This window comes from Arachis ipaensis, chromosome B6 (genome assembly GCF_059453495.1).
Source record: "Arachis ipaensis isolate K30076 ecotype BB chromosome B6, ASM5945349v1, whole genome shotgun sequence".
NCBI lineage: Eukaryota > Viridiplantae > Streptophyta > Magnoliopsida > Fabales > Fabaceae > Arachis > Arachis ipaensis.
In genome coordinates this window covers 1,737,964-1,765,560 of record NC_142441.1, presented here as the reverse complement: position 1 = coordinate 1,765,560, position 27,597 = coordinate 1,737,964, and the positions used below count along the sequence as shown (strand labels likewise).

Genomic DNA, 27,597 nt, shown 5'->3' with positions numbered 1-27,597 from the left:
TCCGATTTTAGGAAAGTCTCAAAACAGTTTTATTCTATTTTCTGATGAAACTTATGTTACTCCAATTGAAAAAAAATAGTTTACTTTAATTTTTGTTATGATTAATAAAAAATTAGTTTATTTTAAATTATTTTATTAAAGTTTATTTAATTTTATTTTAATTTATTTTATTTTAGTATAGTTTATTGGTACACAATTTGTTAGGTTATGAATAGATCTCATATAAATTAGATTGGATTGACCATATTGTTAATATACTTTGACAACTGGTATAACATCTAATTATGTTTTTTATGTGTTTAAAATTTGTATTATTAGTTGGAGCCTCAATTTTAATTATGACTTTTTTGTTATGGTGCTCAGGTCTTATAGACGAGAAGAAATTATTAGTGCAGCTAAACAAAGAGATCATGACACACTCCAGACATGCTAGATATTTGAGAATGTAACCTATATGATATGATTGAATGGGACCATAACTTGGCATTAGTTTTCGCTTTAATCGAGAAATTATGTCTTAAATCCCATATTTTTCACCTGTCTTGTAGGGAGATTACCATATCCTATAAGACGTGGCATATCAGCTAGGACTGAATATTGATGGAGATTCTGTGAGCAGCTGCATCAGTTTATGAAAGAAGTTCTACGAGAAACATTCTATTGAGAACTTTTCTGTTAGGATCTATACCAAACTCAATGACAAACAGACACAAAAACAAGTGGATTGTTAACCTTTTATGGTTTTGAGATACGATATATAGGCAATTGGAGGTAGAGCTGCCAAAGGAGTATCTGATGCAGTACACCAGATGATCCATCATGTAGATCATTTAAGAGGTATTCATGTCCTTTTTTATTCTATTTATTATTGTACGGTCAGAAATAACAAGCTGTGTCAGCATAAGTTGTGCGTTTGTAAAGTAGTTAATCTCCTCCTTCTCCTCATAAAAAATTTTCATAGATTCAGTCTCTATACCTTCACCATTAGGATTAATTTAATAGGGATTCATTATTAAGTTTCTGATCGTAAAATTCTCACGACTTTAAAATTTACTTGTAACATCACATTATTAGAATCTTCAGCATTTGATCCCTCTTAACTACTATTAGATCATATATTAAGTTAACTATTAACCTTTCAAAATTTACTTGTAACATCACATTATTAAAATCTTCAGCATTTAATTCCTCTTAACTACTATCAGATCATATATTAAGTTAACTATCAACCTTTTAATATTCGTTCTGGCTATTTCACTTGAAGAGATACTATTATCAATATCCACAAAAGTCCCTTCACATAAGTTAGTCAGAAAAATAAATTAAATAACTCTAAGAGGTGTACATTTGTTCAACGACTGTGTCAACTTCTGATTAAACATATATCCTCATCAGCATATAATTGATATCTAAATTTCAAATTTTTATGCAATAATATGTCACTCAAAATAATTTATCTTTTAATTTTGAGAAAATATTGAAATATATTTTTTTTTAATCTAGATATTCACATATATGATCTGTATATATCGTAATATTTTTATTCTGTTTATATGTGACAATAATACTTGAAAAAGAAAAAAAAAGGTTTAGATTGTTTTTGAAGTTTATTTGGGGGATAATTGTTGTACAAAACTCTGTTTATTATTATTTGACATGTAATAATCTGAATTATTAATAACGCGTAATCCATTTCTTAAATACGTGTGAAATTTTATATTATTGAAAAGCTTAACGAAAACTCTTAACTTCTTAAATGGTACTACATTTATCAACATAGGAGAAATATCTATACAATAATTGTACTATGCTCATTTCTTTTTTTCAAATTTTCTCTTCAACTTTTACATTTTTCTCATAATAGAAAATACAAAATTTGCTATTTAAAAATACATTATTTCTCCTACTATATATCTATGTTTATGTTTTCCTATCTCTATATTTATGTGATAAATGAGATGATCAATGAAGCATCATGACACTTGCAAATTCTTCATAGCTAACTTGACCATCTCCATCCAAATCTGCCTCTCTAATCATTTGTTCAGCCTCTTCATCTGTCAACCTCTCTCCCATATTCATCATTACTTGTCTCAGCTGTAAAGCATCAAAACTAGTTTCTCAGTGATCCATGATAATCTCCACTTTGTTATCATAGTATCCGTTTTCCACTAATTTAGGTTATCACATATTATTTTTTAATAATAAAAAAAAAGTGTAAAAATAGCTTTAACATTTTGAACTAATCCCATATAACTATCTTTTTTTCTCTAAAGATTCAAAGAAACAATACCACCTATAATGTACTGACACGGATACTAGCACAACACGAAATTTTAAAATATTATATAATACGAAGACAAATATATATAAAATATAAAATATTTTTTAGATAAATTATAATAATATATTTATATTTTTTAATATTAAAATATAAATAATTTTTTAATTATTTTTAATGTCATATTTTAATTATAAAAAGTATTTAAAATATTTTTTATTTTAATAAATAATAATATATACTATTTCTAAATTTATTTTAAAAATACATGTTAAGAATAAAATTAAATACCCTGACATGTGATAATATTTAGATGTGTTCAAACGTATCTAGAGAAATTTTTTTTATTTTTTTAATAAGACACCGTTAAATACAATAAACATGTGTATCTGAAATATATCCGATACGCAGAGACAGAACTCAGTGAAATGTGTTTGTGCTTCATAGAAAACAACTGAAAACAGCGCAAAATTGATGTATGTTTTACCTCAGTGGCTGATATGTATCCATCTTGATCTCTATCAAATACTTTGAATGCTTCTTTTAGCTCCTCAGCCAAATTTTCCTGCCAAATCCATCAAAAATTAAGTTTCCAAATTGAAAGAGAGATTAGGCATGTTAAGCAAGGTAGAAGAAGCTAAGTACCTTCATTTTTGTAGCCATGATATTGATGAACTCTTCAAAATCTATGCTCCCACTCCCATCAATATCAACTTCACTAATCATATGTTGGATTTCTTCTTTTGTTGCATTACCTTCCAATGATTTAATAATGGTTGCCAATTCATCCACGCTAATAAATCCTATATACATACACTTTCATTCAAATTAGTTTAGTGCTTGTTTGTACGTTATTATTTTGATAAAAAAAGATATTTTTTTAATAAATTTTTTTTTTATTTTTTAGTATGTTTGACAAATTTTTAGTAGTAAAAGTAAAAGCACTAGAAAAATAAAAAAAAAACATCTTTTTTGGAAAGCTGTAATTTACATATTTTTTTAAAAGATCTTTTTTTCTTAAAAAAAGATGTTTTTCATGTAATGAATAAACAAAAAAGTACTTTTATATTGTTATACCAAACATAATTAATAAATAAAAACATTTTTTTTACATGAGATACCTAAACATAAAATTACTTTTACTTTTTTCATAAAATCTTTTAAAAAAAGATAACTTGAAAAAAGATCTTTCCTCACCCAAACAAGAAAAACAAACGAAACTCTTTAATTCAAGAAATTAAAAGAGTTTGGGATAAAAAAGAAAAATATACACACCGTCATGGTCCTTGTCAATGAAGCTAAAAGCTTCTCGGAATTCAGCAACTTGATCTTCTGTCAATGCATCTGGCGCCATGAAATTAAATTGCTGTTTGGAAATGGAAGAATAAATGAAAACACGAACACGATATATAATGAGAAAATGTGTTGTTCATTGTGTTTATATAGAAACATGTATACGCGTGTGGTGTGATCATAGTCAAAAGAGGACCAAGCCATAGAAATTTTCCAGAAGGGTCGTCGTCGTTATAGATTTATATTCAATGTGGGAAAAGTTGATTAACAATTCATATACACTTTCTGCTCCCATTTGATTCCAATTCCAACCAATAATTCTCTTTCATCCGTCAATCAAATAAGACTTTTACAATTTATTTCATCACACTTGCATGCCAATTTGCAATCTTTAACTCCACGGAATTGCATTGCATACATTAATACATATGTTTACTTGATTACTTACGTTTTGATGTAAAAGATGGTCATCCGGTTAGTAATAAATGAATTTGAATAATTTGAAGTTTAATTTTTATTATGATTTTTAATAAGAACAAACTTTTCTTAAACAACTAGACATATCATCGTCTCTGTGATTTTTTTTTTATTAGTTCAAGTTTTTAGAAAGAGTATTATATATTAAATTTTTTTTACTGAAAAAATAAGAGACGTGTTAGAAATATAATTATGGTGAAAACTCAGGTGAAGTCGACTTCACGTGAAGTTGATACCTGAGAGCCGTTAGATGATTTGACTGTTTTGACTGTTTTGACTAAATTTTTATCCAACGGCTCTTAGGTATCAACTTCACGTGAAGTCGACTTCACCTGAGTTTCCACCTATAATTATTCACATGTCTTTTTATATCTGTTTAAATTTATGAGATAAATGATAACAGTTAATAAAAAAATGAATGAACAGAAAAAAAATTAAGAGTTTGAATTCTTATTGTAAAAAGAAAAAGATAAATACTATTTTATTATTAGTTGAAAAAGAAACAGTTTCTAATTTTCTTTTATTTGACTATTGAAATGAAAAACTATTACGAGGAGCCATATTTATAAGTACGGATAACTTTTTTCAAAATATTATTTTGGACTTAAAAAACAAATAAATGAATAATGAAGAAATATAAGTAGATTGTAATAGCTTATTGCGCAGGTTATCTAAGTCCTTTATCCTTATCGGATTCTTGATATTTTTATAACTCATTAATGGAGAAATTAAAAAGCGTTTCAACATTCATAAAAGTGTGTTGTGATGACTTTTCTGATGGCTTGACTATATATAGCTTTTCATAAACAGAACCCCTTATTTATAAGCTTAGGAGGGAGACACATGATATAATATCAACTCCGTACTTTTAAATCAATCAAGTATTTGGGCAGAGTTTCAACATGGTCAGTAGTAAGACCTTGTAATTTTGTGGTTCCTGTTTAATATTGGAAAGCTAATATCAATTTAATTGTATATAGAACTTTTCTTTTTTATTTTGGTTCTTTTAACAGCATTTGTATGCCAACAAAAAAATTTGACATATTTTTCTATAAAAAATATTAAAAAATTATTAAAATTTATTATTTTTATTCATTAATTAATTATTAATATTTAAAAATATAAAATAAAATATATTATTAAATTATTAAATTAAAAAAATTAAGTTGATAATTAAGTAATAATAAAAAATAATAAATTCTGATATTTCTATAATATTTTTTTTAAATTTGTTTATATTTTGGTTATAAAAAAATATAAGTAAATAACTATTAACCAGTCAACTTTAAACAATTGTAATTAATAATTATTAATTTTGTATTTTTAAAAAATAAAATTTAAATAACTACTAATTAACGATAATTAATTAGTATAGAGCGCAGTTCAAACGATTTTGTTAAGTAGACAATAATTTTAAAATTGATCCAATAAAGTAAAAACACACTACATCCTTATAAAAATCACAAGTGGAAAAAGGAGATTATCCTATGTATAACTCCGTTGTTCACTAAACTTGTTGTCTCTCTATATTTTTTCCAATTTAAAAATACTTATTAACTTATTTTTGGTAGATCTTTATTAATTATCTAGCGGAATTGTTTAGTTATATTTTTCCTATACCAACAACAACAAAACTACCCACATGGACAATTTAGATAGAATTATGTGGCCATAACAGAAGCTCCTTCATGACAAATGCCGGGGCTTCTTATACTATTATGACGATTAGTTATTATAATTAATTAAAAGTAACACATCAAAACAAACAAGTTTGATGGAAATTTGAGTGCGTAGGAAGAAGAAGTGGGAGGATAAACATAAACAATTAAATTAAGCAGCGCGTTGAACAATGTTTGAATGCGATAAAAGGCTGAGTCGGCGCTGTCATCGCGTCTATCAAATATCAACAACGCCGCAACTCCATGGTTGTGACTTGTGAGAACAGCTCCCAACACAAGTACACAACTATAAACGCATTCTATATACCAATAATCTAAGTTCACACCTTATATTCATTCATTCATAATTCTTATTTTCTTCACCTATAAAATTCATCAATAAATTTATGTTCTTTATAAACTACTCACTCCTGCAAAATTCACATTCATTCGAAATTCTCTTCTATAATATTTTAATAATTATACTACGTATATATAAAATATCAACATGAAATACACATTGATTTAACGACTTATTTATATATTATCAACTTTTATTTAGGTCAATATTATTCTTTGTTATTTTCATTTCATATATATATTTTTTTGGTGACTGAAATAAATTAAACAAAGAAAAACAAAATAAACAAAACAAGGAATTGCCTAAATAGAGGGACAGTCCCGTTCAAGACTACTCTTAAACTCCTCTCAAGGTGAAAGTAACTCCGCATGCGAAAGTTGTAACTTCATCGCCATCTTTGCCATAGTATCTGCCACCGTGTTTGCATCTCTCATAATCAAACGAAAGTCAACCCGCCAATTCCAATGCATGATATCTCTTATTTTAAGCACCAGTGGATCAATAAACCCAAAAGCATCTTGAGTAACAAGATTAAATGCTTCCACAATCCACACAATCCGTCTCACAAATAACATCTCGTTGACCCACATCCCAAGCTAAGAGATATCCTCTCCAAATAGCAAACAATTCTCCTTGAAGAATACTATTACTCTCAATCATTCTCAAACACCCCCTTTACCAGCTCCCATTACAATCTCTAATAACACAAGCAAAACCAACACTATCACCCGAACCAAAATAACTAGCATCACAATTAATCTTAAAAGTACCAATAGATGGGGATTCCAAAAACCATTTAGAGTAGAGGGAAGAGACATACGTTGTAATTCAAAAATATTCCTAAGCTCCTTTTCTGGAGTTAATGCCAGACAAATCACTTTTTCCGGAGGCCAAGTTTCATGGGGATTAAAGATGTCATTATTCCTTGCTCGCCATATCCACCAAAGTCCCGAAAAAAACTTGAACGGATGCTCTCTGCTATGATACAAAAACCAGTTCTTCAATTCCAAAGGATGACAAGAAATATCCAACCTATGCCAGACAAGCTGAGCTTTTGGACAATCCCGAATACAATGTAAAACCGATTCCTAACTAGAAAGACATCTTGGACACCTATCTGATGACGACATCCCTCTTCTAAAGCGAAAACTTGCAGTAGGAAGAGCCTCCTTAAGACACAACCAAGCCAAAAACTTATGCTTTTCCGGAACAAGCTGACGCCAAAGCCAAAGCCAATTCTCCCGCTCCTCCCAACCAAACAGCTGCTTACACAACCACAAGTAACCATTGCGCGAGTCATAGACTTTGGCAGCAGACCCACTCCAATACCAACCCACTTCCGGACCTGCTTGTTCATCTGGATTGTAAGAGAGAATATTATCTTTCAGATTTTGAGATAAAGGAGAATAAAGAGTATCCAAATGCCACCTACCAACCGACCAAATATCCTGTATCCGGAGATTCGAATCAGAAATGTGAACATAATCAATCTCATTAGATAACTGTCCTTCTCTCCTCCAGCTAGAAAACCAAAAATTCTGGTTCAAATCTCCAATACACCAAGCAAACCCATCCTTCAACACTTCCCAAGCCTTGCAAAGACACCTCCAAATGGGAGAGTCCTTGTTCTTAGGATAACTAAAACAGTCATATAGAGATGATCGGTATTTGGCATCCAACAATTGGACCCATAGCTTGTTTGGCTGCTGGAAAAAAGTCCAAACTAGCTTCCCAAGAAGAGCAATATTTACACAATAAGGATCTCTAATCCCCAAACCTCCATATTTTTTTGGAGTAACCAGTACCTTCCAACTAACAAGATTCAATCCTCTTCCATCAACTTGTCCTTTCCAAAAAAAATTCCTCATCATAGACTCCAATTTACTAATGATTCCTTTGAGAAAAATAGAGACCTGCATCTGGTACGTGGGAATAGCAGCAGCAACAGAATTAACCAAGCAGAGCCTACCAGCCCGATTGAGTAAACTTCCTTTCCAGCTTGCTAGCCTACTCCGAATCTTATCCAGGACACCATTGAAAGCTGAACGAGTCACCCTAGAATGGCTAAGGGTAACTCCAAGATACTTGCCCAAGTCCTGGACAAATCTGATAGAGGATACCCTAGTGAAAACCTCTTTCCTTGTTGCAGAGACATTCTTGGAGCAAAGCGCTTTAGACTTCTCGACATTAATCTTCATCCCAGATGCTTTACAAAAAGTCTCTAAAATCAACATCACATTTTGCACTTGTCTCTTTGTAGCTCTACAGATATGGGTGGCAGGAGTACCCGAACCCGCGGGTACCCGACCCGCCCCTACCCGGCTGGGGCGGGTCCTGAACGGGGCGGGGTGTTGATCGGGGCAGGGCGGGGTCGGGTTCATGGTAAACCCGCCCCGGAGTGTACATATACTCCCTCATATATATATATATATATATATATATATATATATATATATCACTTTTAGCAATTAGGGTTTCCTCCCTCATACGGTCATACCCACCTACCCACATACCCAAATCCCAGAAACACACACAGCACTCACTTACCCAGATTTCAGAAACCCACACAGCAGCCACCTTGCTCACCGCCTCCGTGGCTCACCGCCGCTGTTGCACGCTTTGCTCAGTCGCTCACCGCCGTCGTCGCGCAGTCGCTCACATTGCCGCTCTCCCTCACCGTACTCACTTCGCTCGGACTTCTCTCGTTGCCGTCACTCTCCTCGCTGTTCGTCTCTTCGATTTGCATTCTCCGGTCCCTCCTTCCACTGTCGTCGTCTCACTGGTAAGCCGCAAGCACTTCTCCTTTACTCACTACTTACATATTACTGGCTTGCTCTTTGCTTCTTGCCTTCTCCAGATTTGTTTTCTGTGAGTAGATTTTATAATTTATTTTTCTTATGTTAAAACAGTTAAACTTGACTTTTCATTAATATTATGTAAATTGTTGACGGAGGACTTCTTTGAGTACAATAATTATTGATCTTGAAAAATTCCTAAATGACTATATAAAGAATGATGTCCTCAGTCCTCAGGAATTTGTTGGCCCTGCCAAGGTCCTCTCCTTTTAAAGAAATTAACATTTGCTTTGCTGAGTTGGTTTATGTTATTATGTACTTCTTTAAAGCATGAGCTTTGCAATTTGTTTGAGTAATAACTGTAAGTTTTCTTACTAGCTAATAAGAATCGGCCTAATTTATGTGTGTTGGCCTTATGTATCTTTATTTTTTTAAATCAAAGTATGTTTGGAAACTGAAATTATCTATTACTTCTCATTTTTTATGTTGTATATATATCATATGGCTTTCCTGTTTAAGCATTGTTTATGGCTTTCCTGATTAATATTTTCTAAAAATCAAGATACTTGTGGTAGTTATAAAATTGAAGGCTGATTATCCATAATGCCATGGATTCCTTTGGAGCTGATTCAGAGTCAGTCAATGAATGTGATCCTTTTGTATATTCTTGTGATTTGTGCTTGATTAATTATAATTGATTTCAATCTAACACCATCAAGTCATCATGCTTGCTATGTATACACATGAAACTCATTTAGGTAATGAGTGATTCACTTGCTGCTTATAATGAGATATGAGGTACACTAACTCTTTAAATACAAAATCTTATCTTTCTTCTCTCTAGCTGCTTAGTGCTTATTATTTTTCTTTTTTCTTTCCCTTGGTCTCTTGTATCAAAGTTGGTGATGTTACAGCTTACATTTAGTATTGTTGTATCAAATTTGCTTATTAAATTATTAACCCGTTGACTGTAAATTTGTTACTCTTATTTTATACAATGAATTTTATTAGAATTAACATTGAATAAACTTAATTTTTTTTAAAAGTTAGTTCTTGTCAAGATGGTTTAAGTATTTAGAGAAGAGACTACAGTGTGATATTATTGTGTTAGTCATAAAAATTTCTGATAGCATAAAGATGAGTTAATTTGTTACACTTGTCACAAAGAGTGAGTGTCTATTATTGTTATCTTTTTTATGATTGATAATTTGATTTTGTGCTGTGGATTGTTGATTTTGAGTTGTTGATTGTTGATGGCTGATTAATAATCTGGTTTTATGATATTATTTATCATTTTTTATGTCTTTTCCAACAGCATTCTATATGGTTTGCTTAGTTTTTCAATTCCATCAATGTAGGTTCTTTAAGATAGTTTCATGGCTAGTAATGCTAGAGAGGACACATTTTTTATGTTAATTTTTTACTTAATACTAATTAACTTATTAATTGTTATCTCTTTGAATTTCAGGTTTGAATCTTGACCTCCAAACCTTTAATGATGATGAAGATGTTGAAAGTGATTAAGAATAAAGATTGAAGACTCTTATATTTAATTATGTAATATTTTTATTATAGTGTTAAATTTGTAGTAATCAAACATTAACTTTTTTTACTTTCAAGTTATTTGACGTTGTATGAATTTTATGTTTATATTTTAATTTAAGTATAAATTTTAAATTATTATTAGAATTTATATATGAATATTCAAAAATTAAAATGTTAATTAATTTTGATCGGGGCAGGTAGGGGCGGGGCGGGTACCCGCAGGGGCGGGTTAGGGTAGAACAGTTTACTACCCGCGGGTAGGGGTGGGGCGGGTAGTAGTAGGGTCAAAGGAGGGCGGGGCGGGGTCGGGTAGGGCAAAAACCCGCCCCTACCCGCCCCATTGCCACCCCTATCTACAAAACAGAAGCAAGTCATCTGCAAACATTAAGTGGGATATTCTTGGTCCCCCTCTAGAAATAGCAACCGGCTCCCACAAGCCCAAATCAACCTGATGACTAATAAAGCATGCCAATCGATCCATACACAACACAAAAAGATAGGGTGACATAGGGTCTCCTTGTCTAAGACCTCGGCTAGGAGTAAAGCCATTCAGACGACTCCCATTCCAAAGAATAGATAAGGAAGAAGCAGTGACACAATTCATAATCAAATTAAGCGTAGGAATAGGAAAATCAAAGCTTTTAAGGGTATGAACTAAAAACCTCCGGTCAACTCTGTCATAAGCTTTCTCCAGATCAATCTTAAAGGCCAGTGTGCCTTTCTTTGATTTAGTCTTCTTCATAAAGTGGAGGACTTCTTGAGCAATAATGATGTTGTCAGGAGTTCCTCGTCCCGGAATAAATCCTCCTTGAAGCGGGCCAACAATCTCCGCAAGATGAGGACGAAGCCTATTAACAAGGACCTTCGTGATGATCTTGTAAACTACATTGCAGAGACTAATCGGCCTGAAATCTTTCATAGATACCGGTGATTCAACCTTTGGAATGAGAACCAGTAAAGTCTCCAACATTCTCGGATCAAGAGGAACACCGGAGAATGCCTGCTTAACCATCTTCCAAACATCAAGACCAATTATCTCCCAATATTCTTTGAAGAAGAAAGCTTGAAACCCATCAGGACCCGGAGCTTTAAAAGAGTTCATGTGAAAAACAGCTGCTTTGACTTCCTCCATAGTAATTGGTGTCGTAAGGTTATTGCAAGCTTCCTCATTCAGAGAAGGAAGAGGCACATCACCAAGGCAACCCAAATCAACATCATCCAAATGACAGAATAAGCTTTTATAGAAAGACTCTGCTTCTTGACTCAGAACCTCTGGATCAATTTCCCACACTCCATCCTTGAGAAAAAGGCCATGAATCTTATTATGCTTCCTTCGCGCAAGAGTTTGAATATGAAAGAATCTTGTATTCCTATCCCCAAACCTTACCCACTGCTCTCTGGACTTTTGGAACCATAGGAGCTCTTCTTGCACTAGAGTATTATTATAATCATCAAGCAACTGTTGCTCTTTCTGACGCAAATAAATACTATCCACCACTTCCAAACGCTTTTGTAAATAATTAATCTGCTGCTCTAATTCACATTTCTTAACAAAAATGTTACCAAATACCTTCGAGTTAAACTCTAGTGAATTCTTCTGTACTTCCGAAAGCTTGCCATGAATTCCTCTATTACCAGACCACCATGATTGGTTCACAATATCCCTATACCCAGGATGAGTAGCCCAAGCAGCAACAAATCGGAAAGGTCGATTCCCTTTAGGCTGAGAACGACCTTTACAACGCACCAAAATAGGGCAATGATCAGACTGAAGCCTATTTAAAACTTCTGCATAAGCCTCTGGAAAGATAGATAACCAACTACTATTTATACATACTCGATCAAGATTTTTTGCCACGTCAACATAATTTTTCACCCTCCTGTACCAAGAAAACCGCCTCCCAATAGTCTTCAAATCAAACAAACCACTATCCCCTAATGAAGTAGCAAACATGTCGGCTCTTTGATGAAAAAATTGACAGCCCTTAGATTCATGAGAAAATTTGACTTCATTAAAATCACCAAGAACAATCCAAGGTCCTTGAAAAACCATGGATTGTGCAACAAGATAATCCCAAAGGAGAACCCTTTTATTAAATTGAGGACTGCCATAAATACCACTACACCTCCAAATTAAATTATCAAAGTGAACCTCAACAGTAACACCTTGATCAAAAGCATCAATGAACTTACAACAAACACCCTTCATAGAGGATAGAAACAAAATACCTCCCTTATGTCCCTCTGCTTCTACTATACCAACAGAGTGATATCCCAACATTTTCCAAAATAATTTTAAATGCTGAAAAGGGGAGTGAGTTTCAACCACAATAAAGAAAATATGTCTAAATTTCCTAACAAGTTCCTTACAATGCACCCGGGCTAACTTATTAGAAGCACCCCTAATATTCCAAACAATCATATTTAAACTATCCATAAATAATAGGGACAGAATAAATAAGAACATAAACTCTAAACAGAATCACCAACCTCAATAGGTGGTTTGTCCTGCGGTACTGGCACACTCTGATCCTCAATAATTGCCACCTTTGGACCTCCTGACACTGCACCTGCCATGCTTCCATCTACTAAGGTTTCCTCCGTTGTGCCACCATTTTTATCAACTGGCGAGTTTTGCAAGGAGGAAGGCCGAGGACGCTTCCGTAGAGAAATTCCACGACGTGCAGGAGTTCTGCGCGATGGAGATGGCGCAATTTCATGTTTTTCTCGCTTCCCCATCCTAATGCCAATTGATTTGCCTCCATCACCATGCAAATTGGGTCTTGGAACCCTTCTCGAACCAAACTTGTGCTGCTTTCCATCTTGGTCCTTCAAACCTGATGACTGGCCCATTGTGAATTTTCCCTTACGCAGCACTTATTGCCAGCCCTCTCCATCATCCATGCATGCCTCATTAACATGACCATCAGGCACGTGAGGAGCCAATGATTCCGTAACTACATCCTTCCCTTTAACAACTCCTAATTTCTCACCCAAATTACGAGGATTCTCACCCAAATCACGAGCTTCTGATTCAGCCTCTTGTTGAATCTCATGATTGTTGTGTGGCACTAATGTCGGGGCTTCATTATTTTTTTCATCACCAAAGAAATTTCCGTTTCCTTCCAAGGACTCCTTCTCCATGCACAACGATTTATCATGCCCATACCGTGCACAAGTAGCACAAATCAACTGTAAACTCTCGTACTCCACTTCATAAGTCACACCCTCCACTATAATATGTTTGATTACAGGCAACTCAAGATTAATTTGAACACAAGCTCGGGCATATTTTCCTCTTTCTGCAAGCTTAGTAGCCAAATCTACTTTCACCGGAATCCCTATTGCAGAAGCAATTCGCAGCATTGCTTGTTCCTGGTAGCACCAAATTGGAAGTTCCGAGACTCGAATCCATACCAGCGTTGATCCAAATGATTTTTCGCATGGCCTAAAATCCACATCCCATGGCTTTACTGCAACATAGTGACCGTCTATCAACCACGGGCCACCAAGAATGACTTTCTCACGATTCGCAGCAATATCAAATTTAACCAAAAAATATCCAAACCCCACATCCAACAAATCAAACCCTCCTTTGATGCGCCATACTATCCGAAGCTTATGCATGAGAGCCGCGTAGCCATAATGCTTATCCAGCACCTTGATCATGATGTCTTCCTTATAATTCAGCTAGACAGCTCTTTGCCTCCTTGGTAAAACTTACACTTGGTGGACGAGAATCACCCTGCTTACCTGTCACCGTCGTGATACCATCCCCACATAAAGACCCTACTAATGCAAAGGCCTTAGACTTTTCTGCACCAATGACTTTATCTCTAAAAGAGACCTTGGATGACTTTTCTAACCCCTCTTGAGAAGAATCCTCCTTAACACCGGATACACACCCACCCACGCTCTCCCCCTTATCTCTTCCCATGGCATGGCCATCTTCCTCACCGTGTTTCACCCTCAACCGCTCGCCGCCGCTCTCTCCTTCTCTCATTCTCCTTGAGTACGTACTCTTTCTCTGCTATTTTCATATATATAATCTCATAAGAAAATGCTACATAAACATAAAATATAAATAACTAACGAGTTATAGTTCAAATAGTATAATCACTCCTAACTTAAAAAAAAAAATACATGATGAATGATTTGTTTTTTTTTTTTTTTAATTACAACGGGGCTAAGAGCCCTTGGTTAGTGATTCGATAGTGCGAAATCATTTGTCACAAACGTTTACCATTTTTTTTAACTGGACCCGTTCTGTTTTATTGTCACACATTAACTGGGCCTGGATTTGTTTAGTTTGGGCCAAGGTTCCATTTATTTTGGGCCTTTAGTTTGGGTTCCATTTCGACAATACATGGAGCATGTTGCTTTGTAGTTTGTGGTTTCTTCTTCGAAGTTTGTCCCTAATTTACAGTGAAAGCAGCTCAGCTCAAATGCGAAAGAGAGAATCTCCTTTTCTTGTGCTACTGAGCAGAGACTGTACTTGTCTCCATTCCTGATTCCTTCACGCTGGTTAGCTCTCCTCTCTCTTTCTCTTTCTCTGTGCATGCCCTAACTCATTGAAGCAGGAATATGAAGCTCACTTTTCTAGAACACAGAGCTATCTCTTTGGATACTTGAGATTCTAAATGCTCTTTCCAATTAATGCTTCGATCTAGGTTTTTTTTTTTGATCGCATTGCTACCTGCATTCCGCTACCTTTTGTATGATTTAATGGTTATTGAAGAACTTTACTTTCACCGCACATTGAATGGACATTTCATGTTAGGGTTTAGGGTTTAAGCCTCAGGATTTGTTGCGTTTTTGCTGAAATTTTTTTAGAAGATTTGCTAGCACCATTTATCACTGACTGTATCATTGTTCGATCATATGTAACGACGATTCTTAAGAAAGAAAAGAAATTGATGTTTTGGGGTAGGGACGCTGGTTGTGCACTTGTTGAATAGGCTCGAGTTATTTCCTCCGACCATAATTTCTAATTTGATATTTGAGAGTTGTTTGTCTTTGATGCGTAACAATAGCACCTTGTTTCTTTTCAACAGAACAACATGAGCAGGGAGTGACTTTTGTGAGTTGTGACACACCTCTTTGGAACGTTTCTTCTGAGTTGTGATTGTTGTCTTACTCTAACGTGATCCGGACTTGTACTTTTAGCATGGTGATGGGTTTGGAAAAGGATCCTCGGGTGTTTTTTGATGTCTCAATTGGTGGGGACCCTGTGGAAAGAATTGTAATACAGGTATTGACTATTGAGTTGAAACAGAAAATTTTCTTGTTTGCATTCTGTCTGATATTTATATATAGTTGAAATACTTGGCATCATGGGCTTGTATGAGGTTTATGCTCTTAAAATTGTGCAGCTTTTTGCTGGTGTTGTTCCCAAGACAGCTGAGAATTTTCGGGCACTCTGTACAGGTATCTTTATATTATTCAAATACATATCCTTTTACAATTCTATCTGTTCTTTATTTGTTTGGTCCTGCTTGGAGAAAACATAATTCGTATGAGAATTTTCTAATGTTAAACCGTCGAGCTTCTTGTTGTTGACCAAGGAGTTTTGGTTCAGTGGTTAGGTAGACACTTATGGTAAAGGTCCAGAATTTAAAATGTTTGTATGAATATGGACTAGGCATTGTTATAATTTTGCAATCTTTTATTAGTTGAATGATGCATGATCTTAACTTCTACTAAATGGATTTATAAGGTAACCCTTTCTGAAAAGGGGAAAAAAATTTAACATGTATCTTTCAGGCTATTATTGTAGATGTTCTGTCTTCTGTTTGTAGGGGAGAAGGGCATTGGGGCATCCACTGCGAAACCTTTGCATTATAAAGGGACAAGTTTTCATCGAATAATTAAAGGTTTTATGGCTCAAGTAAGTTGCCCTTCATGGTTATTCTGTTCATGATTGTTATAAGCTAATTATGGAGTACTTGAGTAGATAACTTGTCATCTTGGAGTTGTATAGTTTATGAGTTAATTTTGTGGCTGTGAGGTGACAGCATTGACATTGCCTTTGGCCTTTGCATCATTTTTGGTGTGCACATGAGTGTTCCGTTATTTTCTCATTTCAATATCGGATAATTCACCCGTTTTTTCTTGACAGGGTGGTGATTTTTCAAGGGGCAATGGTATGCTTTTTATTTTTATGGTTTGCCCCTCTCATTGGATCTTGTAGACAGCTTTTTGACTTCTTTATCCTTTACCAAGATTTCTAAAAGCAACCATTGACTGATGACAGGCACTGGTGGGGAAAGTATATATGGAGGAAAATTTGCAGGTAAATTTACTATCTGAGAGGAAGTTTATGAATATTCAAAATTTGAAAGGAAATATCACTTATTGTCGATTGGTTTAATGATCTATTAATATTCTTTACATGCAAATACTTCTTTGTTGCAGATGAAAATTTCAAACTATCACATGATGGACCTGGTGTTCTTTCCATGGCTAATAGTGGAGCTAACACAAATGGGTCTCAGTTCTTTATTACCTTTAAGCGCCAACCACATCTTGATGGGTATGGAAGCTTTCCATATTTTTTGTTTAAGTTTGATATGTTCTTATTTGTGCACCAAATCTGGATTACTTGTTGATCTGCCTAGAATTTTGCACAGAAGCCTGTTTTCCAGTTCTGTTGCTACTGTTGTTGTTTTATGTGGCCTTCTTTTATGTTTTCATTTTGCTCTGAAAAGTTATAGTTTCTAATTTTCCTTGTCAAATGCTGCGGTTTTAAATAATAATACCTTCACACCATATAGTAAACACGTTGTTTTTGGGAAAGTTGTCATGGGAATGGACATCCTGAAGAAAATTGAGCTGGTGGGATCTTCTGATGGGAAACCTGTTCAGCCCGTCAAAATTATTGATTGTGGTGAAGTTTCAGAGACAAAAGTCCAGCATGCTGTTGAGAAGGACAAAGGTACTTGTTAAAAAATAAACATTGATGAAGATGTTATAACGTGGTTGTTTCTATATGCTGCAACTCATAAATTTTTTGTAATGTTTATATATTTATATTTTTTCATGTTAGGGAAAAAGAGAAAATCAGGGAAATCTGTATCTCCTGATGATGGTTCTGCCAAAAGATCAAGGGGTAGAAGGAAAAAAACTTCAAAAGATACTAAGAGAAGGAAGAAGAGATACTCAACATCAGATAGTGATAGTAGTAGCAGTGACAGTTATTCCTCAGATTCTGAATCAGATTCAGATTTTGAATCAGATCCATCCCATTCTGATTCAAGTTCCTCTAGCTATGGAAAGCATCGGAAGAGGAAGGGGGATAAGCGCAAGCATGAGAAGAAGAGGAGAAAGGGACAAAAGCATAGAAGGCGCCAGCACGCTAGAAGTAGAAGATCAAGACACAAGTCCAAATGGTATCGTTTCGAGGTTTAACTAGTCTTTAGCATGGTCTCTTATGTTTGTCCCTCAAAGAATTTGCATGATAACTGCTTTAATTGAACTACTTACCTGTTTCAGGAGTTCAGAGGATTCAAGTGATACAGAAAGTGAAAGTTCTAGTGCTAGTGGCAGTAGTTCTGGCAAGGAAAAGGCTGATCGTCGTGGCTCTAGATCTAAAGCACTTGCTGACAATAAACCAGAAAGGAATTTAGGTATGTTATGTGTATCATTCTTTTGTACATGTCCTCATATTCTCACCTTTCCCCTTTCTTTGAACACGAACTGGGGGGAGTAAAGGACATTTATGAGTAATGTTATGTAGATATTGCTGTCTAAGCTACTGTTGCTCTTGGTACAGACACAGGAAAGCAATCTTCTAGTCCCCCTATAAAAAGTAAAACTATTTCAGAACAAGGGATGGATACTAAGGCTAGAAGAACTGTGGACAAGGAATCACATGAAGAAGGTGAACTGTCTCCGGAAAATGATGAACTTCTGAATAATGGGCATGATACTCGGGCCAAACTTAGTAAACCTTCTAAGCAACAGACCTATTCAGATGATTCAGATCAGAATAGGTTTCACCTCTTGGCTTTTTATATTATCTCATTCGAAATCTTTTGAAATTTTGCACAATTTAAATGTCAACTCCATCCTATTATAAGAATGCATCTCCAGTTTTTCTTATTTTTGTCATATCCTTTTTTCTTTCAGAGGTGCAAGTCCTGGAAGAGGTCCTGCTGGGAAGTCTGGGGAGCTAAACCAGGGACACAATGTATTGGCTAGTCCTGGTCAAAAAGCATCTGAACCAGCATCCAAAACTCAGGGCTTTTCGAAAAGTCCTTCACCACATGGTATGCCTAAGCGTATAAAAAAAGGACGTGGCTTTACAGAGCGCTATGCCTTTGCACGCAGATATCGTACTCCATCTCCTGAACGTTCTCCCCGTGCATATCGTTATGGCGATAGAAATATTAGAAGGAACTTTGACAGGTGCCTATATCATTTTGCTAAGCTAGATTCTTTGGAACATGTTGCATATTGTTCTCAGTTTTATGTTATTTTTAGAAACTCAAGCTACAGAAGATATTCTGAGCGCTCCCCTCCAAGACGTTTCCGGAGCCCACCAAGGGGTGGGAACCGTCCAAGGTGCTTCCTCCCTCTCATTTGCCGTCACGTAGTTATCCCTTGTTACCTTTTATTTGTTACATAACGAGATCTTAACCATATATAACTGGAATTGTCTATGCACATGCTGTGGTATGATGGATGCTTCATTAAACTAATTTTTCTTCGAACTATAACTGCATTTCATGGTTATTGTGCTCTTATACTATACCTTTGTCCTCCTTTCTTATGTTTTCCTGTAATTGCATTTTAATATAAACAAGTAGTGTTTCTCTCATGGAATCTAGTACACAAAAATGGAAAACAATAGTGCTTAAGCTTAATTCATATACTTGTTATTTTAGATACCAAAATAGAAGAAGTCGAAGTAGGAGCATCTCTCGCAGTCCAGTGCGTGGCCGTTTTAGAGACCATGGTCGCAGCCAGAGTCCAGTACGTAGTCCTAGTCCTGAAGACAGGAGGCCTCCAATAAGTGACAGATTGAAATCCCGACTTGGTCCTCGTAATGATCTACCCTCTCCGGACAAAGGCAGGTCAAGGTCCAAATCCAGGAGTAACAGATCTTCTAGTTCCAGATCACCTGATGCGACGCCACCAAAACGACGACATGATAAAAGGACATCATCTCGAAGCAGGTCTAGATCAAGCTCACTGTCTGGACAAAAGGGGTTAGTTTCTTATGGAGATGCAAGTCCTGATTCTGGGGCAACGTAGGTATGGTGCTAGTAGTAAATACCAAGCCTTGACAGGAGCTAAAATTGCTATACATCCTATAAAAATATCCAGTTGTTGGGCATTGCGGCCATAATTTTTGTCTGCTTATTCATCCGCTTGTCCTTAGTTGAATTAGGATGTTAAACCTGTAGAGCCTATTTTAAGTGTTACCATTTAACTTTAAACCAAGTCACCAAGTCTCCTGAAGCCGTTTAGTTCAAGTAGGTTGTTGGGGCCAAAACTTTTAAGAGACGCCTCTTAAACTGGTTCCAATTGTACATTATCTTAAGCTGGCATTGTTGTGCTCATTATTTTCTTGAGAATAATTTGTGAACATGATAACATTTCTCCATTTGTTTCTGACGTGTCTCATTTTGGTTGTGAAATGTTTAGTCATTGGTGTTCTACCTCACTCTTCCATTTTCAATGCTTTTGCTGAAAAAAATAGAGTAAACAAATAATCATCATCAACAATACAATTCGGTTTCTCATTTATAGTTCAGATGGAATAATGAGCACACATTAGCTCAGGTGAAGACTATATACCCATTTTCCATAGGAAAAAAATCTTGCAAAATGAATATAGATGATGCCAAAAATATAAATATTAGATATTTAAAGTGTACGCTTTAAATTTATTAGAAATAAAAGAATTTCTCGTAATTTCTAATGGAGATTGGAGTCTTTAAGCTAGGGTGCCTCACAGGAAATTAATCCATTGTACCCTCGTTGTGTCTGCTAAAAGAAGCCTTTGTAAGTAGCTTTTCATAGCAGACTATTCTTTGATCAAGAAACACTTTTGGATTTGATCTTTTATATATCCCAATCGTTTGAGTCATTAGTGTAGAATTTTTGTTTGGGCAGTCCAAGATATTTTGTAGAATGAATATCCAATTCGACCTCTCACAATTATCTCAAAAGTCACAATTATCTCGAAAGGACTATGAGGCTTTTAACAAAAAAAAATATCCAACCCAACTTCTTAACTTTATTTTTATAACCCAACTTTTTAACTTTATTTTTATGGAACTGATTAGTTCCATAAAAAAAACAAAATACTGACACAAAGTTAATCAATCTCATAAAAATAAAGTTTAGGGCTGTTTAGGATTTTTTTTCTACTTTTTTATATGTGGGTCCAACAAGAAAAGCTACTTAACACAAACAATATGTTTTATGTTTTGATCTTTTATGTTTTGCAACTGAGTGCATCGATCCGGGTTAACGCAAACCAAAAACTATGATGTTCATTGCGACCGAAAGGTGCCCTTTTCTAATTCTTTTCACATCCATTTTATCTCCAAGGTAAAAAAAAAAAAAAAAAAAAAAAAAAAAAAAAGAAGAAGATGTATCTCTTATCAAATAACTTTTGAATATCAAAAGTTTTTATGTTTTAACTTTTAACTCACTAATAATAAGAAATAAATTTGAGAATTAGTTATTAAAAACTACTTGATTATGAAAATACCCAATAATTTTTCCAACTCGGACTCAACTTTTATGGATTACACAAATTGATGGTAGAAATTCAGGTAGAGTCCATTTTAAATCAATCAATTTATTGTTATATTTCATATTTATTTTGTCTGAAAAGACCAAATTTAAAAAATATAAAAATAATAAAATGCCATACCATGAGAGCCAAAACATGAAAATACGAAAAGGGAACAAAAAGATCCCAAATAGATAAAAGAAAGAGATTGCTTTTTTTAGTTGGAGGAATGCAAATTGGAAAGGGGGACAGAAAAGAAAACGTGTTTTTGAAGAGTAGAAAGGAAGTGCGGTGAATGGAATAGACGATTTGAGTGTGTTGATAGCATTTTAGGTATTGAATGAGGTGAATATCTCCCAATAATCTGAAGCAGTGTGTCTGTGCATGGCGTCAGAAACGGCGTCGTTGGTTGAAACGACGACTGTGTCTGAGAAAACAGGGAAGCATAGGATTCTTGCAGAACTCAAGCGCCTCGATCAAGACATCAAATTCCTTCAGGTTCTTCCTTTCTATCTTATAAAGTTTTGTTTTTTGGAAATGGGGATGGGTAAAAGTTGTTAATTTTGATTTGCTTACTTGGAAAGTGAAATCTAATTTTGTTGCAAGCAAAGTTCTTTGCAAATTCTGAATTGCTCTGTTCTCGTTTGTCCTTTAGATTCATTTCCTCTGTTCTCTCGAACTATGCAGGAAGAATTGGAAGAGCTTGAGAAAGCAGATAATGTATCAATCATATGCATAGGGTAAGCATTTTTTTTTTGGGCAAAGATGAAATCAGAAATTGCTGATATATAATACAAGAAGAATGTTGAAATTGGTGATGATGAACTAATTATTGTCTCAATTAGAAGTTTTAGAGAAAAATCCAAAATCGTCCTGACAAAAAAAACTTAACCCGACTCCTGCTTGAAAGGACAGCAAGGCCCCTGTGCCAAAAAAAAAAGTTAATGTTGGTTTTTTTTTTGCATAGGAGCTAATCTGTCCCAAAAAAAAGATCAATGATCGGATTAAGTAATTTTTTTTCCTTGGAGGCATCGTTGTCGTTTCGAGATAATTGTCCCAAAAAAAAGATCAAGTACCAGATTGGGTATTTTTTTTTTTGGAGGTCTCGTTGTCGAGATAATTGTCAGGGGGTCGAATGGGGTATTCACTCGAAGTTTTATATTGATATGGCTTAAATTTCAGTTTGCTGCAAAACGTGGAAAGTAGGCCTGATCCACTTCTTCCCGAGTAATTTTCCATTATCCTTCTGTTTATGCTTTCAATTTGTGTTTTGATGCATAATAATAATGATGATGATGATGATGATTTAGATGTGTTTGATAACAGAATCCATGGAGCAGTAAACGTGTTATGGGATCGATGGTTTGAAGGTCCTCAGGAGCCACACGAATGTACATGTTTGATTCTATGACTTTAATTAGAGCGTAATTGAGGATATGTACAAGTACAATTATTCTTTTTAACGAACAAATCCTTGGTTTCATTGTTTAAGAAAGACTATGCATGTAACTGAACAAACACTGCATAAAAAGGACCACATAATAGTTATAAGCACATTCTTAATAGATGCTTTTTCCTTTCTCTTCCTCTGTTCATGGCTTCAGCACAATTAAAAGTTTGACTCACTGTGAAAATATCTTAAATACTAAATTACATTAAATGGTTAATTACTCAAATATATCAACAGAATCATTTGATTCTTTTTGATAACGATTCAAGTAACAAAAATCAATTTTGGGGTCTAACAAAAATTTGTATTCTCAAATAATATCAGATGGTTTTGTCATTGTCATGAAAATTTCATTTTTCCAACAATTAAGTTCTTCTTTAGATTAGAGGAGGCGAAAATCATAAAATCTTTTAATAATTTACAATCAATTCATTCCATTTTTTTCTTTTTCGAGGATAAATATCATTAGACCATGTTTGGGTATTTGAATCCAATGCAGCTTATTCAGATACATTAGACCAAATAAGTTACTGTATACACAACGCAGAATTTGAATTCTCGACTCTTGTTTGAACAGACAAGCGAGATGAATACTCGATCGACCTAAGTTAATATCTTTTATTAAGGATGTCCTCATCTTCATCCATGGATTATGGGTATATCTAGCTATGCTCTTTTCTCTTAAATGGGCTCAAACACAAGGCCTCCTGCCCACCCAAAAAAATAGAAGAAAAACTGCCAAGAGAGGGCAGTGCTTGGAGGATTGATTATTGATTTATTAATGAAAAGGTAGTAGATAAAGATAAATGGTTCATGACCAAAAATAGAAAAAGAAAGAATGGTTAATTTGCGCTTAAACTAATGTCGAGAGTTTGAATCTTACTTTATAGATGTAGTAATTTATTGGTAAAAAAAATTAAAAAATGCTAGTAAATTGTGATAGAAACAATGGGAGGACACAGACATCAGCCAAATTATGTTTCATTTGAAACCATGGTTGCTAAGTGCAACAATTATCTTATGGTTGAAACGTTTCATGTAGTATTTTTTAACTAATTACTAATAATCCTTTGCTGCTCTTTTGGGGTCTTTTTTTTTTTTTGGTTTCCCACAGTATCCCTCAACCCGACAGGTCAATGACTAATTCGTCGCGAATCTAAATTCCATTTAAGGGTTTGCCGTTGGCCAATGGGTTGCTACATGCACAAGGCGGGATTCGAATCCCCGATACTTGCTTAAGCGGACGAGTGAGCCACTCGACCAACCCAATTTGGTTATTCTTTTTGGGGTCTTTGACCCCTCTTTGACACTACTGTGCCCTGCTTCCAATCCATCCGCTCTTGATCCGGTTTATAGTTTCTGTGTTTTTTGTTTTAAGATTAATTAGGAATATATGTTAAGGTTATTGATTTTTTAAAAAAAATTAAAGTACTTATTATAAATTAAAACTTAAAATTTTACGAATAATAATTTTTACATATACCAATAAAATATATATTAGTTAAACTCTCAATTTCACTACAGGAACATATATAACATATTCTGACGATTGCATCCCTCATTTGACGTCAGCTTGTTATGCATCCCAAATTAATTAAAAGCAAACCACTAACTTAAGCTTAATTATTATAATAATAAGAATTAATTAATCATGGGAAACTAAACCTTAATATATATGGTGATTATAGGATGAACCATGTTCACAGCCTCCAATGAATAGCCACTCGGCCACATGACCATGAATATGAAGTAGATATCTATTATATGAATTTAGTTAAAAAAATTCTAATGATAATAATTAAAAAGACAAAAGCAAAAAAAATTTAAAAATACATTTACCTTAAAAAGTACTCACAGAAAACTTGTTCTTTATTATATGATATTGAATAATACTAGTACTACTATCATATTAAATTGTAAAATCAGGTACCGTTGTCTTGCTTAATTAATACTAGTTAAATTAATTAAGGAGAATTATCCACCAAGTGCTTGGAAGACCGAGCCAACAACTAGTAATTAGTAAAGTAAAGTTGTGCTAATAACAAACAAGCAGCTCCAGCCAGCTATTAATTAATTATTGGTTATGGCTGATGGAAGCACATGACTACAACTATTCTTTATAACCAAAGTTTAATTCACATTTTATTTATTTCATTTATATGATGAGTCCTTTGGAAATTATATTTCAGCTAGGGAATGAAATTTATACCTAGTCAATGCTATATATACAGCTACACACAACACTAATTAATCTTCAACTCTACTAGCTAGCTACTAATCTATACCCTATAATACACGATAATTATAGAAATTGAAAAATATAGAGCTGTTTTTCTATTATTTATTTTTATACCCTTGATTAAATTGTGTGTAACTTCCTATATAGCATTGCTATGAACTGGATATCATTCATATTTTATGATAAGACTATTTTTTTTCATTTTTCATGTGAATAATGTTATATATTAAAAATTTTTTATTAATTAAGTTTAATTAAATTAATTTAATATAATAAAAGTTAATTATAATTAATATTATTCTAAGTATTATTATTTAATTTGATTAGACTTAATTAATTTATAAAAAAATTTGAATATATCGTATTATTTTTTGGATTTGGATTCTCTAAAATTTGAATTTCATTTTAGAGAATAAAGTGTGATCTTACAATTTATTTTATAGGTGAGATCAAGAATAAATATGAGAGAAAAATTATTCAAAGATAAAAAATTATACTTTATCCTCTAAAATACAAATTTAAAATTTAGACCATCCAAATTCTTATTTTTTATATATTGTGGTGTTGATAAGAACAAAATCCTATATGATAAAAACACAATACTTTAATTTATTCTCCCACAAAACATGTGCATGCATGCGTAGAGATATATCTTTTCATTCCTTAGCTTCATACAAGTTATCATTATATTTTGGTTCTTTTATTTCCTTTTACTGGGCAAAGCCATGTGAATGTTAGTGAGCCTCTGTTCTCATTCTCATTTCTCTCTCTCTTTGTTTTGAATATCACAAATTTAATTATGTTTTAGGATTAGATGATATGCTTAGTCATACAATATTACATGTTCTTATTAACTAGATGAAAGAGATGCCAACTACTCATAATGATAGTAACTTTGTTTGAAATTTTCCCTTTTATTAGGAAAAGAATAATATTATATAACTAACAAAATTTATTATTTCAGTTAACATTTAATTAATGTTAAATCATAAATATTAAATATTAAATTTTAAATTTTAAATTTTAATAATATAAAAATAAAGTATTGCCTCAAAATATTAATAAAAAATATTAGTCTCTTACATTAATCTGTAACTAATGAATATGATGAGGTGGAAACTCTGGTGCAGTCGACTTCACGTAAAGTTGATAATTGAGAGTCGTTAGATGATTTGACTGATTTGACTAAATTTTTATATAACGACTATTCGTTATTAACTTTACATAAAATTGACTGCACCTAAGTTTTTACGTACGATGATACCTAAAGACATAAAAGCTAATAAGTAATGATAAAATGAATAAATAGAGATTGTTGCAATGAATGGGGGTAATAAATCAATACAAAACGGAGGAATCGAATGAACATTTTGCAGAATGGAGTTATGATTATTATTGTTTATAATAAAATGAAAGAAACAAAGTATCCATGTGAATTGGGGAGAGGAATAACAGTCTTCAAAGTGGTCCAACTACTGAACCCTAGATAGAGGAATCAGAATCCCATTTCCCTTTTCCCTTTTCCCTTTCATAATTGATTCAGCATTCCTATATCTCTTTCTGCTCCAATCATCTCATTGCTACAATAATAATATATTACACTACTATTATATATATTTACTCAAGAATTTCACAAGCTTTTAGAAATGATTCAATTATTAGTAACACCTTAGATTCCAACAATTTAAAATTCATTGCTACAAGTAAAAACAAATTCAGTTAAGAATAATGCCTTATTTTTCACTCTTCTATTTTTTCTTTTATATATCTATAAATGTTAAGCAAAATGCAATATTCTTCACTTGCTTGCAGCTACTTCTAAGTTTTAACGGATACTTACACAAGTATGCATATTTTTGTAGCGAATTTATGCTATTTGAACTATAGTTCGTTAATTTATAGCATTTGTAGTTGTTCTGTTATTTTATATAGCATTTATATTATAAAAAAGTATATAAAACTAAGAGGTGATCAGCCAAAAAGTAAATAACTTAATTAATTTATAATTATATTTAATTAATTTTATTTGTTTTTAATTTATAATATTTTATATTAATTGCTTCTCATCCCAAATTAAAATTCTGAATGATACGTTGAAAAAATAAAGGCGGGGATCACGGAACTTTCAACAATCTCAATTCTTAGTATATAAAATAATTTATAAAATATATAAAAGAACATCCATTTAGTATGAAAAAGAAATATTCTGATACTTAGTAGAAGAAATATTCTAATACCTAGTATAAATACTTAGTAGAAGAAATATTTAGCTGATTTTTTGCTGGTACCCTCTTGGTTCCTAGCATTGTTGATTATATTATTTAGTATTAAAGTCATATATGATGTATATATAGCATTTGCAATAATAATAATAATAATAATAATAATAATAATAATAATAATAATAATAATAATGTAGCTGTGGCTACAGTGTTGCATGCAAATGTACAAATATCTCGGAGTCAGGGTATGCTCTCTTTTTCCTATTGTGAAATAGGGGAAAGTGATTGTGCTGATCTCATTCATGCGATGATGATGTGAATATATATAAGAAAAAATGAAAGTGATAAACAAAAAGAAGTAACATTTTCAATTTTTCACTACCACCTTTCTATACATTGTTACCATTATTATTAGTTACAAATTTGTGGATTGTTGTTATTTGGAAAGTGAGAAGCTTTAGGGGGAATTGACATGCACTAGAGGGGTTGTACATAGGGCAATAAGGCTCCGTTTGGTTTATGTATAGGA

The 27,597-nt window shown here is 33.4% G+C and overlaps 3 protein-coding genes across 5 annotated transcripts; 2 read left to right on the top strand and 1 right to left on the bottom strand.

The window, feature by feature from the left end:
- Positions 1–1,744: 1,744 nt before the first annotated feature.
- Positions 1,745–3,689, bottom strand: LOC107645217 (uncharacterized). Of its 2 annotated transcripts, none has more exons than XM_016349194.3 (4): positions 3,557–3,689; positions 2,927–3,084; positions 2,769–2,846; positions 1,745–2,097 (listed from the first exon to the last, which is right to left on the bottom strand). In XM_016349194.3, the coding sequence occupies exons 1-4, from the start codon at positions 3,633–3,635 to the stop codon at positions 1,963–1,965; spliced, it is 450 nt and encodes a 149-aa protein (XP_016204680.1). In that variant the 5' UTR covers positions 3,636–3,689; the 3' UTR covers positions 1,745–1,962. The 2 variants fall into 2 exon arrangements, with proteins under 2 accessions (XP_016204680.1, XP_020959331.1); XM_021103672.2 differs by having other exon boundaries at positions 2,927–3,097; positions 3,557–3,669.
- An 11,089-nt stretch (positions 3,690–14,778) lies between these two features.
- LOC107645220 (Cyclophilin-like peptidyl-prolyl cis-trans isomerase family protein) lies at positions 14,779–20,077 on the top strand. Of its 2 annotated transcripts, XM_088489587.1 has the most exons (15): positions 14,811–14,934; positions 15,465–15,490; positions 15,577–15,661; positions 15,783–15,837; positions 16,209–16,297; positions 16,529–16,553; positions 16,664–16,702; positions 16,825–16,942; positions 17,184–17,344; positions 17,456–17,798; positions 17,902–18,035; positions 18,182–18,401; positions 18,538–18,816; positions 18,892–18,972; positions 19,296–20,077. In XM_088489587.1, exons 3-15 carry the CDS (start codon positions 15,578–15,580, stop codon positions 19,663–19,665), a joined length of 1,998 nt encoding a protein of 665 aa, XP_088345713.1. In that variant the 5' UTR covers positions 14,811–14,934; positions 15,465–15,490; position 15,577; the 3' UTR covers positions 19,666–20,077. The 2 variants fall into 2 exon arrangements, with proteins under 2 accessions (XP_016204683.1, XP_088345713.1); XM_016349197.3 differs by having other exon boundaries at positions 14,779–14,934; positions 15,465–15,661.
- Positions 20,078–21,295: 1,218 nt separating this feature from the next.
- On the top strand, positions 21,296–22,691 carry LOC107647875 (guanine nucleotide-binding protein subunit gamma 2). The gene is made up of 4 exons (XM_016351923.3): positions 21,296–21,655; positions 21,845–21,897; positions 22,340–22,384; positions 22,484–22,691. The coding sequence occupies exons 1-4, from the start codon at positions 21,542–21,544 to the stop codon at positions 22,566–22,568; spliced, it is 297 nt and encodes a 98-aa protein (XP_016207409.1). The 5' UTR covers positions 21,296–21,541; the 3' UTR covers positions 22,569–22,691.
- The last annotated feature ends 4,906 nt before the right edge of the window (positions 22,692–27,597 follow it).

Excerpts from the sequence above, each read along its gene's own strand:
- LOC107645217 (XM_016349194.3), bottom strand. The coding sequence starts at position 3,635 with ATGGCGCCAGATGCATTGACAGAAGATCAAGTTGCTGAATTCCGAGAA. Across the intron at positions 2,847-2,926 it reads TCATGGCTACAAAAATGAAG|GAAAATTTGGCTGAGGAGCT; the intron begins GTACTTAGCTTC and ends TGGATTTGGCAG. Across the intron at positions 2,098-2,768 it reads GATACATATCAGCCACTGAG|CTGAGACAAGTAATGATGAA; the intron begins GTAAAACATACA and ends GATGCTTTACAG.
- LOC107645220 (XM_016349197.3), top strand. The coding sequence starts at position 15,578 with ATGGTGATGGGTTTGGAAAAGGATCCTCGGGTGTTTTTTGATGTCTCA. Across the intron at positions 15,838-16,208 it reads TTTTCGGGCACTCTGTACAG|GGGAGAAGGGCATTGGGGCA; the intron begins GTATCTTTATAT and ends TTCTGTTTGTAG. Across the intron at positions 17,345-17,455 it reads TGCTGTTGAGAAGGACAAAG|GGAAAAAGAGAAAATCAGGG; the intron begins GTACTTGTTAAA and ends TTTTCATGTTAG.
- LOC107647875 (XM_016351923.3), top strand. The coding sequence starts at position 21,542 with ATGGCGTCAGAAACGGCGTCGTTGGTTGAAACGACGACTGTGTCTGAG. Across the intron at positions 21,656-21,844 it reads AAGACATCAAATTCCTTCAG|GAAGAATTGGAAGAGCTTGA; the intron begins GTTCTTCCTTTC and ends CGAACTATGCAG. Across the intron at positions 21,898-22,339 it reads GTATCAATCATATGCATAGG|TTTGCTGCAAAACGTGGAAA; the intron begins GTAAGCATTTTT and ends CTTAAATTTCAG.